The sequence below is a fragment of the Agelaius tricolor genome, unplaced genomic scaffold (genome assembly GCF_023055355.1).
Source record: "Agelaius tricolor isolate 1412-34295 unplaced genomic scaffold, bAgeTri1.0.p SCAF_10, whole genome shotgun sequence".
In the NCBI taxonomy this organism is placed as follows: Eukaryota; Metazoa; Chordata; class Aves; order Passeriformes; family Icteridae; genus Agelaius; species Agelaius tricolor.
In genome coordinates, this window is record NW_027269270.1 from 5,916,401 (window position 1) to 5,932,158 (window position 15,758).

The following is a 15,758-nucleotide window of genomic DNA, read 5'->3' on the forward strand; positions in this document are numbered from 1 at the left end:
TATCTGTGACAGCAGTATTGGCTGGGTCCATCCTAGTACCTGTTCTTGATGCTTCATATCAGGCTTTTCTTCCCTGGAAGTGTCTTCCAACTAAAGAAGCATCTGTTCCTGGGATCCTGTAATCTAATAGTGATGGAGTCAATGGCTCTGATTTCTGTGGGTTTTTTTTTCTCTGTACCCCTTGAACCTGGTTCATCGTTAGTATTGGTTTTATCTGCTAGAAAGGGGAAATACAAACCCAGTCTGCTTCCTACAACATTTCCTGGTGTCCTGTTCCTGATGATGGCACTGGAAAGGAGAAACTGCCCCATCCACTCACCCTGGACATTCTTATGATACTATGTAATATTTTCTAGTAAAATTGATTGGTATGCCTTGATTCCTGGGGAGAGGCTTGTGTGCAGTTTGCTTTGTGTCACCCACCCTCCACCTCTGGAGATCAGGATTAGTGAATGGTTGTTTCTTCTGCCTCCATCAGGGGAGGCAGAGGTGGGAGTGGGGCAGTTGAGGAACGTGGCTGGCCAGTGTTCCAGCTTGTCTCACCCTGTGGGGTTTGCACATCTCAGGAGTGGAATAGATGGGCATGGTCTTTGTGAAGGAATCTTCTCAGTTGCAGAAGGTAAGTAGATGTTTCACTTATTCTAGTAAACATTTTGTTTAATTACTTAACCCTTAATTCGTCATGATTAAATAGTCTTATCTGTAATTTAAACAGCATCAGTTTACTAATACTTCAGAATGAATCAATAGTCAGAACTGTAAATAACAAGGCATTACACATTCCCAGTGTGTGTTGCCATGAAACAAGGTTTCTGCTTCCATGGCTTGTCATCATCAAGGGCTGTTCTGTATTTCAGGCACTTGAGTAAAACCAAACCTAGCACGAAGCAGCCTGTACCTATGGAATCACAAACTGTATTGGAAACATAGATTATTTCAAATTTCATTTACAGGATTCTAAATCTCATTTAAAAATTAGAATAATTAAATGTAATAATCTCTGAGCATGCACTGGCTGAATTAATGGTAGAACTGAGCTCAGTCCTATCTGTGACTCTTTATTCTATATAAGTCAAAGAATATTTTTGGACAGTTGGAAGAACTTGCACCTCCTGCCTGATAGTGTTTAGGGTGATTTCACAGGTAGAGAGATGTTGTTTTGAGGAATATAGGTGTTACAAACTCCTTCCAGATATTTGTGTCCACTTGATGGCCATCTTATGAGCACGGGGTTGGTGCTGGAAGAAATGAATTCTGTCTTTCATGGTTCCAAATGTGATTGGAGGAAAAGCACCTGCTCACTGTTACTGTTTCCTCTGTCCTTAAGCTTTTTAAATTTTATGCAAACTAGAACAGTAATAGAGAAGGAAAAAAGGTACAAACTCTTATGATATTGTGCTCATTTTTAGTAAATACCATTTTTAGATGCTTATGAATACATCCATTAATTTGAAGTATTTTGACAAAAAAAAAGGCTTCGGGCAGAGGTGGACGAAGAAATGCAGTTTACTGTAATATGTGGTTTCAATACTCTAATTATTTGCAATTCTGGGTGGCATAATCCAGTACTTATCTTGAAAAGGCTTGAATCAGAGGGAACTATGAATGATGGAAATTCATTTGATACCTGGAGATGGAAGAGGGGAACAAATCACCTCTGCTCAGCCTTTCCTCCAGGAAAGCTTCACTTCTCCTTTAGTGGCCTTAGCCCATCTATTTGCCAGTAGAGCAATCTGACAGTTGTTCTTAGGTTGAAGAAAAGGTCCTGGTGTCAAGACAAACCTTGGATGTGTATATTTGGTTTAATTATTTCTTACATTCAGCTACGTGCACAGATTCTGTGACAAGCTCCAAGATTGAGCTACTGGTACAGGCTTGTTTCAATGTTCATGAACTGAACCTAGTCAAAACTCCTTGCTCTGTTTTTGGGTTTTAAACAGACACTTAGGACCATTGAAATTTTTTTATTGTCAGTGTTCCACCAGCTAGGATTTGAAACAATGTGAGTAGTTGAATTGCAAGAAGATATTTAAATACCTACTGGGATTTGCCCAGCTTTAAATAAAAGTAATAACTAACCAGTGTGCTAGCTTGCCTGAGGGTTTTGCAGAGCTGGCAGCACGGTTGGTTTAGAGCTGCTTTGTGTTTGGATACATGAAAATACAGCCTCTTGTGTGCCTGCAGTCTAGACATCACTCATGGGAGAAGCAGCTTTCAGTATTTCAGTACATGCATGGGTTGTGTTTGAGCAGGGCTGCTGGAAACTGGAGTGAGGAATAAATAAGTGTTTTGTTAGTCTGTTAGCTTGATACCAACAGCACAAACTGTATGGATAATTGCTGTGCAAATGGCATTTCAAGTTAATTCCACCAGGGAGACTCCAGAAATAAACTCTGTGGTAGCAGCTTTGAAAGTCACTTGTGGCAGCTTTGAGTCCAAAAATAAACACTGCACCCACGGCTGGTAAAACTGAAGGAGCTGGGTATCGTCCTCTGTCCCCAGCTGTGAACAGGGAGGACCTTGCACCATCTAGAGGAAAAGAAAGGATAGTCAAAGGGTTAGAAGAGGAACTGGGGAAAAAAACTGACAAAGTCTTGTTTCCTGTGTCAGTTTTAAAACATGGCAGAGCAGATTCTAAAGTTATTTTTGCACTTTCGTCATATTACATGAGGAAACAAGGATCAGTAGTGCAGAAAATAACCTAAAGAGGTGGTGGAAGTTGTCAAGAAAAAATGCAAGTTTTATGGAATTAACCTTGTCTGTATTTTCAAATGTATCAATATTTTAATGTGTGAAGGGATATGCATTAATTTATTCACACATCTTCTAATTATTTATAGTGCAGTGGGACGATAGGCTCTCCCAGAGAATTCTAAGTTTATAACTTCTTAAGACCCTTGTGTTTGTTTGAAGTCAGGGCAGGAGGCTCTGTCAGAGGCAGTAGGTGTTGTAGAGCTCTGTGACATCATTTGATCACTTACTGAAAGCCTCACTTTTGTGTGCTCCAGGAAATTATTTAGAGAAATTGCCTGGTTTTGTGTGTAGAATAAGGTAATGTTGAGGCTTAATCCAGAGGCTGCTTCGAGTGCCTTCAAGGACTGTCCATCCCTAAAAATATTCATGGACACAACCTCACTAGCAAGCTCTGAGACCACTTCAGAGCCAGTCCTCCCCTGGGTGGGCACCTGAATTATTCTGGGATTCATTTAGTGAATAAAAATGGCACTTAGTATGGGAGTTGTGTCCTGGCAGGCAGCTGGCACTGGAGTGGGGCAGACAGGGCAGGTGAAATGGAGATGATGCTTGGCTGGGCTTGGAGGGCTGAGGTTGGTTGGGTATTTGTCTATAGTTCAGTCTCAGTTTTGACTTCGTAAAATATGTGCTTTACTTACTCTTAGGTAGTAAGTTCCACTTCATTTCATGAGAAACAAAGCAGAAGCTCAATTGCAAAAACAGGCTTTTGACTGAGATTTCTTCCCCTATGAAGTACAACTTACCTTCATATTGAACAATGGTATTTTAAGGAAGACTATGGCTATCTCTTTTAGATCTGGATTTTTTCCCCAACAATAGCTTTGTATGTGGACACTGGAGAGTAGATTCCATGTTATTGAAAATTAAATGTAAATGCAAAACTGGCCTATTTGTAAAATAAGTGATCATGTCTAACGTCTGAGCAAATAGATACCTGTGTTCTAGTCTCAGATCCATCCCTGGTTTATTTTTGTCCTTTTAGGGGCTACTTGCGTTCTAGTTTCAGAGTTGAAATGCCAAAATTCATTTTGTGCAGGTTTCAGGGTTTTTTTTTTTTGTTTGTTTTTACTTTATTTTGAAACCCTCCATGCAAGGAAAAAGCCATCTAAAGGCTGTGCTCCAGCGTAGGTGAGTTACAAGTTCAGTGTGTAAAAACTGGATGACTAAATGGTTTGCTTTGTGCTCTAGGTTTGCTTTTCATAGTATCTGTAGGTCAGCACTGCTGTTTCAGAGTTTATATTGGCATCTTGGGTTTCAGGGATTGTTTCTCATTGATAAAATAAGCATCCAAAAATCCACAGTTCTTCCGAAGAGCAGGAGGAGGGATTGCCTTTTGGTGGTGACCCTCATCAGGGGATCAGCTTTAGGAAAAGCAGCTGAACAGTGCTACTGTGACAGTGAATTCCTGTTGACTTTGGAGCTTTTATTACTTTTAATCACTTGTGACTCATGTAAACTCCTCGCTCCTGCCCTCCTTGTCAGTCCCTGGCCGTTTGCAGAGGATGAGGATAGGCAGAGTCCCTCTGTGGAGCATTAATCCCTGTTCACTGGGCGGGTGCTCACCTTGGGCAGCTTATCCATCTATTTTCTGCCTCCCGAGCTAATGCCGCGCTGAGCCGGATTAGCCTGGCCGTGTGCTGGGAACAATGGGTGCAGAGCTGGGCGTGCGCAGGGCTCCTGTGTCCCCTGCCACGCAGGGTGGGTGGCCTCAGTGTGGGACAGCACGGAGCCTGCTGGCCCGAGGGAGCAGCGTGCTGCTGGGATGTGCAGTTTGGAAAGGCCACCTGATGGATTTTCCCTGTGGGGCTGTGCTGTGTCACCCTCGGTGCAGGTGGCCCAGGGAGGCAGCCAGGCTGTCACAGGTGCAGATCAGCTGTGCTCAGCACTGTGGGGGTTAATGGCATGGAGAAGTGTGCCTTGGGGACACTTCCAGACAGAGCTGGGCTGGCTGGATATTAGGAAAAAAATTTTCACCGAAAGAATACTCAAGTGCTGTAATGCTCTTCCCAGGGAGGTGGTAGAATCACCATCTCTGGATGTGTTTAAAAAAAGACTGGACATGGCACTTGGTGCTGTAGCCTTGTTGAGGTGTTAGGGCATAGGTTGGACTCGATGATCTTAGAGGTCTCTTCTAACCTCCTGATTCTGTGATTCCTTGCTGAAGAGCTGCAGGAGTGCATTCCAAATGCTGTGCAGCTCTCCTAGGGCTGGGAGCCTCCTCAGGAGCCTGGGGGGACATAACCCAGAGCCCTGCTTAGCTGGGACCCGTTCTGAGGTCCCAGTGCATCAGGCCCTGGGGTTGGTGTGACAGTCACATGTCATTAGGTGCTGAAATTTAAATCCCAGTTTATCTCTGCACCTCTGTGCCACGCAGGGGAGCGTTTTTAACTCTGTTCTTCAAGCCAGTTGGCCAGAAGGGCAGGGTTCCCTGAGAGGAAGCGTTGCATCCCATTTTAAGCACAAAAAGTAGGATGTGAGAGAAGAGTGTGGTGCACGTGTTCTCTCAACTAGCTCTGCTGTCTCTTTTTAACTCCTCTTGTTGTATTTGAAAGTCTCCTGTCAGCACACTTGGTCTGGTGCACAGTAAAATTCAGATACAGCAAAGTTCCTGAGAAGCAATATCCATTCACACTGGTTTTTCTCAATATTTTGAACATCTCTTCAGAAGGCTAACCTGTGGTTATCCCTAAATATCATGGAAAGAGTGTTGGAAAGTTTAGGGGAGTTGTTTATTTGTCCTTGTTTGGCTTGCCTTGAGCAGTACTACTATAAACTATAGAGCTTGAATATAATGCTCAGCCACCTGGAGAAACATAAAGTTGGAAGCAATACTTTTTGTTCAGAATGTTAATTCTGTAACATTTTCAAAGAAATTATAGAGGGCGGAGCGTTCTCAGGAAGCAGGACATGGTAGGAAATTAAAATCCAGATTCACTGACTTTTTTAGCTAAGAGCTTCTCATGGAATTAATCCAGCTTTGAGCTAAATTAATTTTTCCTGAAGGATTTGCTTTCTGTACATGCACAGCTGTTTGGCTTTTCTCTCCTGACCCAAGTGCAGTGCGGGGCAAGGCTCTCCCTGCCGTGCTGGAGGCATTGCAGCCACGGCAGAGCAGGACAGAGCCCTGTGGTGACAGGGACACGTGGGCAGGGACAGAGCAGTGTGCTCAGCTGCTCGGGCTGGGCTCCTCCTCGAGGTTTGGGTGTTCTGCATTCATGATGAAGGCAGTGGGCAGAAGGTGTCAGGCCGCTCTCCCTTCACCACGAGGCTGTAGCAGTTCATTTCCATCTCTGGGCCTCAGTTTCCCATCTTAGTGCCAATAACAATGTCAGGGTGCTGTTTCTGAGGTGTTTGGAGAGGTCTTCTGTGCATGGCATTAGAGCCATGCAGTGGTGGACACCCTTGTCTTCAGTTTAAAAAAGTCCTTTACCCTGGTCTCTGTTGAAAGAGGAGCGATTCTATCTCAGTCTTGTGTGGGCATTTGCTGTTAGTCATAGTAAGATTATTTAAATAAGTCTGGATATGGGTGTGAAGCTCAGGTAGGAAAGGCTGTTTTGTTACAAATACTCCACCAAGGCAATTCCCACATTCCAGCCAAGCCTTTCAGATCAGTTAGATGTTGTTGAAATTTCACTTGCAATAACTTCAGCATATTTATACTGAAGTTAAACTTTTTTTTTTTAATTTAGTTTTTCCTGTTGGTACACTGAGATATTGAAAACCAGCCCTGAGGCTCTCCTGTCATGCCCAAGTCCTTTGTGCTTGCAGAGGAGGGGGGCACAGCCATGCACTTGCTGTGTGCTGGGGCCACGTGCTCTCCTCTGCAGTTCCTCTGTCCCTGTGCATCTGCTCACGTCAGCACTGCTGCTTGAGGGAGGCTTCTCTGAAACTGTCACCATAACCAGGCTGGAGATGTGCAAAATAACTGCCACAGGAAAGCTCTGGACTAGGAGTCACTTTGACACTGAGTTTCACTTTGTAACTGGCTTTGTGGCTCACTCAGTTTGTCCATTTGGGTTTTGGAATGGTGTTTTTGCTCTTTCATTTTTTGCCTTTTCGTCCCCTGTGTTTATCTGGAGTATCTGCTGCAGTGCTGTGACTTCCTGCTGCTCTCAGCTCTGGCTGTTTCCTTGCTTTAGCTTGACCTCAGTGCAGTTCTTGACCAGCAACAGTCTTGATTTTTCTTTCTTGAGCTGCTCACATGCTGACCCACACTCACAGAGCCATCATTAATTGGAGAGGTACCTCTGGAGACATTGGTCACTTGGCCACCTCTGATATGAAGCAGGACTTGGATCCTTCATAGCTTTGTCCACCTGAGTCCAAGACCTCTAACACCTCCTAACCTGACAGTGAAACTGTGTTTCTGATTTCTGCCATTGAGTGACATGAGTATTTCTGAAGAACCTTTCCTTGCTGGTTTCACTGCCTGGATGATGAAGATTAAACCCAGTGCTGAGGAAAGAGTGCTGAACAGAGAGGGTCTCATTGTAGCTGAGTGAGCAGTGCTCTGTGCTGTTGGTGTGGTGAGGGGAGAGCTGCCAAGTCCCTGTGCTTCAGTGCTTGCAGGTTTTCCCTCTTGTTTGACAAAAGGTGCAGCAGTTTCTGCTCTGGGTTTGGTCCTGCCATGCAGCTGTATGGCAGTGTGAGATCCATCCAGCTCTCAGAAAGCAAAGGGACTCCATCCCTTCTCCTTCTATTGCATTTTCACTGTTAGGGAACCTTTTCCACATGCAGTAGGAAAAGGTTGTGAAAAACAAACTTTCTGTTTCTAAACATTAAGGAAGCTTGTGTTCACCAGTGCAGTTATCAAAACACCAACACTGAATGTTCATGAACCACTTGTTTAGAGACTCTGCCAGTGAGTTTCTCACCACTTAAATTAGTTGCCTTGTGCCCTACTTAGTTTGAAGGGATAGAGCTCATCTGTCATGTTCACTATTTTTTTTCTCCCCAAAATCGTATGTTTGCTGCTGCCACTTCAGAGTTTCTTTTGCTTTTTGCTTTATTTATTTTGGTTTTTTTTTTTTTTTTTTTGCAATGAACCTGTTATTTCAAACTAGTACTGTGAGTTTTGGGTAGAGAATTTGAACTTGACTTTGTGGCAGCCTAAGTGAGATTCTGCACAGATACAAAGCTTATGGCAGCAAGTGCTGTTCACTTAGTAAAGTTTTTCTCACTGTAAATGACAACCTCTTACATAATGATTTAGTATATATGCTGCTTTGATTAATATCCTCTTGAAAGCTGAGGAAGACCCATGAGATGCTTGTGGAGATGGTATATTCTTACTTTGTGTTCAAAATGTATTTTGTATTTGCAGTTTCGTAAATTTTATTGAATTCACTTTTTACGTGAACTCAGTAAAACTTCTTTTTTTCATGGCTGCCTTCCTAGCAGTTTCTTTGCATACCTTAGGAAGTTTGTTAATTTTTTGGCCTGGTCTATGCTGCTGTCACAGTAGGGTGCAGTTATGGGGTCAGGGTGTGTTTTGTTGGTAGCAAATCCAGTCTAATTCTCCCATAAAATCATTGAAGTCTCTCTTAGGAGCAGGAGGAAGTTGTCCCAGAAGGATTTTTTCAGCTATGATGGCCACACTTGGCTTATTTTAGTTTGACTTTGGATAATTACTCTGCTAATAATTGTCCCGCTGAATTTGCTGTGTTTCTCCTGCTTTTTGTATCCCATTACTTTTAATATTGGACACAGAACAAATTTCCTTCTGAGGTAAACAAGCAGAGATCTTTTTGTCTGGACTAGTATTTGTTTTTGTTTTGATCTATCAAGAAGTTCAGTTTTAAAGTAAAGTAACCTTTTGATTTTACTTTATCTTAAGGAAGGAGCAGCTTTGACCTCTCCCAGACTGCTGAGAGATGTAATCTAAGGTGATTGTGTTACAAAGCCTCAGGAATCTCCAAATTACATTCTGTCACATGTTTATAGAAAACAAAAATCACTTTTTAGCAAAATGTTCAGCTGAATCCAGGATTCTGGGTTCTGCCTGCACTTGGAAAGTTGTTTTTTGAAGCAAGGAATGCGCTATTTTTATTTTATTACTTTAATATATATTTGCATTTCCCAGAAACATCAAGAAGCCCAGCCAAAATGGTCAGTTAGCTCTGAAATGGTTTTTGTGTTAAGACAGTGTGTCCTTTGCTCATCCCAGCCCCTGAAAAGGGGGAGTATTCATCACCTGTAGAACCATGGGAGTGCAGCCAGCCTGGAATGCCTGACTCATCTCGATGAAATGCAGAGATTATCGAGCTAAATTCCCCTTCACACCTGCACTCCGCTGCTGGCTCCGTGAGAGGGTTCGGCATTTCAGGCTGGCTGTGGTGCTCCCCATGGAAGGCCAGGGATGGCGTTTGCGTGGCTGCTGCCCTGAGCTGGCCTGGCTGATGCAAGTCCGTGTGTCTGTGTGTCCGTGTGTCCGTGACCCTGCACGGCAGAGCCCAGCCCTGGGTGCTCCCAGCAGCTCCATCCCGAGGGGCTGAGCCCTGGCATGGAGCTGCCATGGCGTGAGGGCTCAGCTGGGTCTGCCTCCCGAGCAGGCCCCACTGACCTGCCTGGGAGCCCTGCTCACTGGTTTGGCTTGTGGCAGAAACTCTAAACAAAGAGATCTTTGTGGGGGGAGTAGGATGACTCCATGGCAGCCCTCTGTAAGGCTGGAGAGGAGGGTGTGGGGTGAGATGTCGGGTTTGCCACAGCTGAAGGTTGTGTGGGGTCAGAGCTGAGGGAGCCTGAGCAGGGGCGCAGCCTTTGGGGCCAGTCAGGTGTAGGGACAGCCCAGCCCTGGGAGGGGAGGGAGTCCTACAGATCTGCACCCTACAGCCCCCAGAGTGCAAACTGCAAAGGGGCTGCAGGGGTTTGTGGGTGCTGCAGTGAGGGTGGCTCTGGGTCCCCTTTGCATTTCCATCCTGGCCTTTGTGCCTCCTTCTCCTTCAGTCTCTCTTTGCCTCAGTGCGTATTTGAGGTGTAAAAAACAACAAGCAACTCCAGGGCTTTGGTTTAGAGGAGGCACAGATGTTGGCTACTCTGTGGCCCTGTGAAAATACGCCAGTGTTCTTGCAGAAATCTGTGGGAGACTTGCTTGTGGGTGGGGATTTCTCTTTTGTTTGTTTTTCCTCCTTGTTGTAGAAGGTCAGTGCAGCATCAACTCCCTCTTTTCTCTCTGTTACTTGGCTGGTGGCAGCGACAGAGCTTCATAGACTCAAAAAGCAAAGCAGCATTTAGAAAGTTTACTGGAAATTACTGGGAAATGGTGCCTAGAAGTGGCTATGTCAGTTTATGGAAGAAGCTGATGTGGATACTTAAAAGCATCCAGCGTGTCATTTTTGGCGCTTGTTAAAACCTGCAGAGTTGTTATAGCCAGGATGTATTAAAAATATGCATGGGACAAGGTTGGTGTACCCTGACAGTATAATTTCTTACTAGAATAATTAATACAGCTGAGAAAAAGCACTACTTAGCAGAGACTTTACCTGTGTCATGCTTTAAGCCCATATTTATCTAAAAAGATCCAACTTTATCTGCCTGGAAACCTTGCTTGTTATGTAACAGAACTGCTTAAATGTTGTTGGTTTTTTTTTTGAGCAAAAGTGTGTACATTAGATGTATGCAAGGATAATCTGTATACACAGAAAAAAGGGTAACATTTAAATAAATTTATGTCTGCTGACATAGATTTCTCCTGGCATTACGAATCTTTGCAGTTAATAACAAAAATAATCCTACTTTTCCAGAGTGAATTTGCCTTTTTGAGGAGTTCATGGTTTTATAAATTGTGCAGCAATGCTGCCTGTGCAATTCAATACTTGGTGTCATTGGGCAACTGAAGAGAGAAACACACTCTGCCCATAGAACAAGGCTCATTGTTTTTTTACCACAACAGAGCAGAAATTCATTGGTTTTAGTTCTTTTACTGTCCTTAAGGACTTCAGCCTTGGAAAGATAGACCTTGCAGTACTGGTAGCAAAGCAGGCTGTGCTGCAGAATGTGGTCAGGCAAGGGGATACAATTCACAAGTTCATAAGCACTGGACCAACTGGCCCCACTGGGTTTTCTTCTTGAGGGAAGAAGATCAGTAAACTGGAACTTAATCTCTCTTTGTAGGTGAAGTCTGTGATAAATCTGCTGTTTGCTGCCTACACAGGGGACGTGTCTGCACTCCGGAGGTAAAAACCAGTGGGGGTTTGGGAATAGGAGTGGGAATGCTGCTTGTTTTGTTCCTGCTGTTGTTATTTATTTGTTGTTATTTATTTAGGAACATGCACATGCACTGTGTCTCGTTTGGGGACATTGAGTTTGCATGAGAGATTGAATATGTTCACCCAAAACCCAACCAAAAGACCCAAATCTAACTATCAGAAAGGTACCCTCACACTATCCTGAATCTCACTGTGTTCCATTTCTTTGGATCACGGTAAAAAAATTTCTTTAACCATTTTTTAATAGCAATGGCAGAAAATCCTGTCTATACTCTACCTGCTTTAATATTCAATTCTGAAAGTGCCACAAAAATTCAGGTTGGAAAATGCACATTGTTACTGGACTGGTTAGGACATCTAGCTTTGCTTTTGAAATCTGGAAGAGAATCTGGCAAAATTTAAGGTAATAATGGTAGCAGACTAAATAAGCATTAATTTGGCTAGAATAGATCTAAATATAATTAGTGGGTGGGAAAATCTATGGTGTGTAGTTTAACTCTGCTGTCCCAAGGAATCATAGTGTGAAGCAAGAACCCTCCCAATCCCTTAATGCTGCTCAGGATTTTCAGACTTGAGAGACTTCCTGGGATTTTCTCACCTGGTATAAATTTACTCTGCTTTATGTGGCTTAGCTTGTCCATGGACCATTTTAGATCAGGCATGTTGACTGTTATGTTTTCTGCAAAGATGTTTTATTTTTATTTGTGACACCTAAAGAACAGAAAGGAATTTAAGGCACAAAGCTGGTTTTCAAAGCCAAGCCCCTTTCATTATCAGCCAAGATACGATGTGCTCGTGGTGCTGCTTGCATCCTCTTGTGGCAGGGTGGTGTTTTGTAATGTGCTTCAAGTTACCTAAGACTTGCCTCTGCAATCTCTTTTATTGTATTTTATTTTGTTTTTAAGGTTTGCTCTGTCAGGAATGGATATGGAGCAAAGAGACTACGACTCACGGACAGCCCTGCATGTGGCAGCTGCAGAAGGTACTGTCTCCTCACACAGCATTTGCTGTCTGTCTGTCTGTCTGTCTGTGTGCTTTAGCACATCCTTGCTGTCTCTGTGCATAGCTGCTGTTGTCTGTACATAAATGGGTATATAGAAGTACACACCCTCACAAAGCTGCTTTTCCTGTAGGACATGTGGATGTTGTTAAGTTTCTGCTGGAAGCATGCAAAGTGAATCCTTTCCCCAAAGACAGGTGAGTGGTTTTATTGCTGGTTTGGAGAGAAGATGCTCCACTACCACTTCCCTAGTGTCTGTGAGGAGATGTGCCTGTCAAATAAGAGTGGAATGTGTTGAGCCAGGCCACTGAAGCGGGGGAATGGGATCCTGCTGGTTCTCTGTAGGTTCTGCAGACTGAGCAGGAATGAAAAATGAGCCACTAAACCCATTATTTCAAAGGTTATGCTCAGCTTAATGAAGTTCCACAGTTACTGAACTGAATGGGGTCTGTGTGCTAAGCCATTAGTGCAGAATGTAAAGAACTTGATTTGTGGTGCTTTTTGGCTCTGCGCTTAACATGCTGATCTTAAAAATTCTGTGCTGCTTTTTGTAGGTGGAACAACACTCCTATGGATGAAGCTTTACATTTTGGACACCATGATGTTTTTAAAATTCTTCAAGAGTATCAGACCCAATACACGCCATCAGAGGATAACAACGATGGGAAAGAGAACCGAACGGTTCATAAAAATCTGGATGGCTTGCTATAATCATCTTCAGCTAGATCCTAAGAATCAAATCACTTACCTATTTAATTGTGGTATGCATAAGTAATGAAGAGCGTGTGTGTTTCTATCTGATAGTGGTATATATTTTACAGAAGTCTCTGTTACTTCAGTGTTACGTTACAGGAGTTTCTATACGCACAGGACAAATCCAATCTCTTCAAAAGAAACAAAACCAACTAAGAATCTCCCTCCATAATGTGAGCAATATTACCTCATGCTGCATATAATTGATGTATAAAAATATTTAGCTGTTGTTGGCTTTACTGTGCACTACTTAATTTATTTTTGTGTTCTATGTGAACTCTAGTCTGTGGTCAGGAACTTTTCTGCTGAATTTTTGTTTCTTTAGCCCTCTGTTTCCAGTATGGCCAGGATGAGCCAGAGTACTGTCAGGTATGAGCGTCAGTGAGGTTTTTTGAAAGCTGAGGATGCTGATGTAGATGTAGGCTGGGTGTGTTAAGTAAGGATCTGCACTTATCTTTGGGAAAAAATAGAAAAAAAGAATTCCACACAACCTTGTTTACATAATATAAATATCACAGAGTATATAGGTGACACTTGTCAATGGTCTAGGCTTGTTCTTAGAGATAGTCTTGTCAGGGAACGTGTTTTAAGGTTTGTTTGACCAAATGGTGTAGGGGAGTGTGACGTGTAGCTGCGGTGTGTAGTGGGATTTGTGTCTTGGGAGCGTTTCTCTCAGTTCCCTTTGTCTTGCCTCCCTCCTCTCTCTCCACGTTCAGCTGCTAAAGTGCTTCCCTGTGGCCAGGGAATGTGGGTGCTTCCACTCCATGCAGGTGTTCCTTGCAGGTGTATTTGCACTACCCCTGGGGGGGCTGGCAGGGGCTGCTCCCTCCTGGTGGCTGCACCAGGAGCCAGCCAGGGCAATGGAAGTGCTTGAAAGGCAAAGAACCAAACCAAATACAATCTGAGCTCATTGAGGCTTGTGGCAAGGAGCACGGATGGAGTGAAACAGCTTTAAGGAGCATAGAGCCAATCAGAACAGGAGCAGAGCAGGAGATAAGCCAGGTTTTGGGTTATGTTCTCTTCTTGCACTGCCATCAACCAGGGAGCAGGATATTGCATCACTGGGATTCCCCTGGTGTAGGACAGGAGTTCAGCACCAGGAGCACAACTGAGTAAATGCCTTTTGTGGTGAATGGTGGCATTCATTGTCTTGCCACTGAAGCCAGCGTGGCACGTGCCCTGTTGTGGAAAATGTAGGTGCAGGTATTTGTAGTTCACAAGAGTCCAATATTGCCACAGCTCCCTGTCCCTTGTACAATTGCTTCTGCCAGTAGTGTGGCACAAAGCCTCAGAAGTGGGCAGTCACTTCAGATACTCACAACACACTACAGTTGTTGGACGTAGGCAAGGATCTTAGCACAAGAGTTTTAGGCAGGAATCATTTAGCACATGGAAAAGGAGATTGTGCTTGAGAATTGTGTATATGGTGGTTTTTATCCTAGCACGTAGCATACAAGTCATTAGTAGATCTCAGAGGTCAAATTTTCTGTGTTTTGGCACCAAAATCTCCTGAAATCATGCCCAAATTCTTCCTAGAATGCCCAAGCACTTTATAAAGATGATCTGAACCACATTACCCTCCTTTAGCAATGAGGACACTAAGGCTTGGAGAGAAGTAACTTCTCCAGAGCGACCCAGCAGGTCAGTATAGTTGAGAATAAATCCTTTCAAGTTCCTGTACAGTCTCTTGTCAAAATGCCATACTGCCTCCCTGCAGGGAGGACAAGCCACATGGAAAAGTGCTTGGTACTCATCACAAGCAGTGACTGTCTTCATCATGAAAGAGTCTGAAAGTCTAAAGCCCTCAAACAGCATCTCGAAGCTGGCTGGCATGGTTATCAAACACTTTTTCTTAAGAATCCTCCTCTTCTTGAGCTGGTTTGGTTTGGTTTTTGGTTTTTTTTTTTTCTTGTTCTTTTTTTTTTTCTTTGTTCTTCTGAAGATCAGCTATTTTTCTGAAGGCTTTTAACCCACTCTCTTCACATCCTGTGTCATGGCCACCCCTGTTGTAAACAAGAACGAAATGAAATGGCCTCTGGCTCTTGGTTGAGCCACATCACTGGGTAGCACAAGGCAACAAAATTATGAGCTTCAGTGTAAAGGAATATTTTCAGATGGATCCTAGTTCAAAATTATGGATTTCAGTGCTAATCCTCCCTATTTTGCCCCTCTTAGAACACATTCTGTAGCTTCTCAGAAAAATACCTGATGTAGCTTTATTTAACTGACATTGTGTTGTTCAAACTGGCATTTTAAACATAGGTATATTATTATATAGTACACATGATATAAACAAACCAAAACCAAAAGGATTGTAACTGAGCTAACATTGAAGATCATGGCTGTCCCTAAACTTAATGCTTTCATACCGAGTGCTTTTAGCCAGTCCTAGCTTCAGTGCATTTTTGCTGGTTAGTTTTAGTATTTTCTCATTGTGAGAAGATGGATTATTTTGTAATGTCCAATTCAGCGATGCAGCTGCTTAGACATGGCGTTCTTTATAAATATAAATATATGCAGTACTACATTGGTTTGGCTGTTTATCATTCATGACACTGACATGTAGATTTTCCAGTAAATAGCTTTTGGTTATCTTATCCAACGCTGACTTCCTTATGCTCCAAAGAAGATTCCCCCCACTCCTTTGTTTTTATGTCATATATGTTTCTTCTGTATCACAACCTAAAATCGTTCAGCTAACTTAATGCTTTGTACTCAGAAATATTGTGCTAGTCTTAGCATTAATTAGCCTTTGTGAACAAACTGTATTGTACCAGATTTTTTGCTTCAGAGCTGGACTATCCGTGACTATACTTACTGGCAGTGTACTTCTGGTCATTGTAACTGACTGGGCTGATCTTGACTTTTAGATTCTGTATTGTGGGGACTAGACAGTGATGAATGTATTTCTAGCAGTTTCCCATGAATGAATCTAAACTTGAGCTGTACTGGTTCTGAAAATGAAAGTTATTTATTTTAAGAAATAAAATCCAGATAGTGTTGCTTTTTACAGCATAATAAATGGAAATACCAAGATGATGGCG

General features: G+C 43.1%; 1 protein-coding gene across 1 annotated transcript in view; it reads left to right on the forward strand.

Annotated features, from left to right (window-relative positions):
• Nucleotides 1-15,750, forward strand: part of GLS (glutaminase) — a 59,770-nt gene extending 44,020 nt beyond the window's left edge. The window contains exons 15-18 of the mRNA XM_071434524.1: nucleotides 10,867-10,928; nucleotides 11,867-11,943; nucleotides 12,095-12,158; nucleotides 12,516-15,750. Coding sequence (XP_071290625.1) covers nucleotides 10,867-10,928; nucleotides 11,867-11,943; nucleotides 12,095-12,158; nucleotides 12,516-12,672 — 360 coding nt within the window. The 3' untranslated portion in view covers nucleotides 12,673-15,750. The remainder of the gene's footprint in view (nucleotides 1-10,866; nucleotides 10,929-11,866; nucleotides 11,944-12,094; nucleotides 12,159-12,515) is intronic.
• Nucleotides 15,751-15,758: the final 8 nt, after the last annotated feature.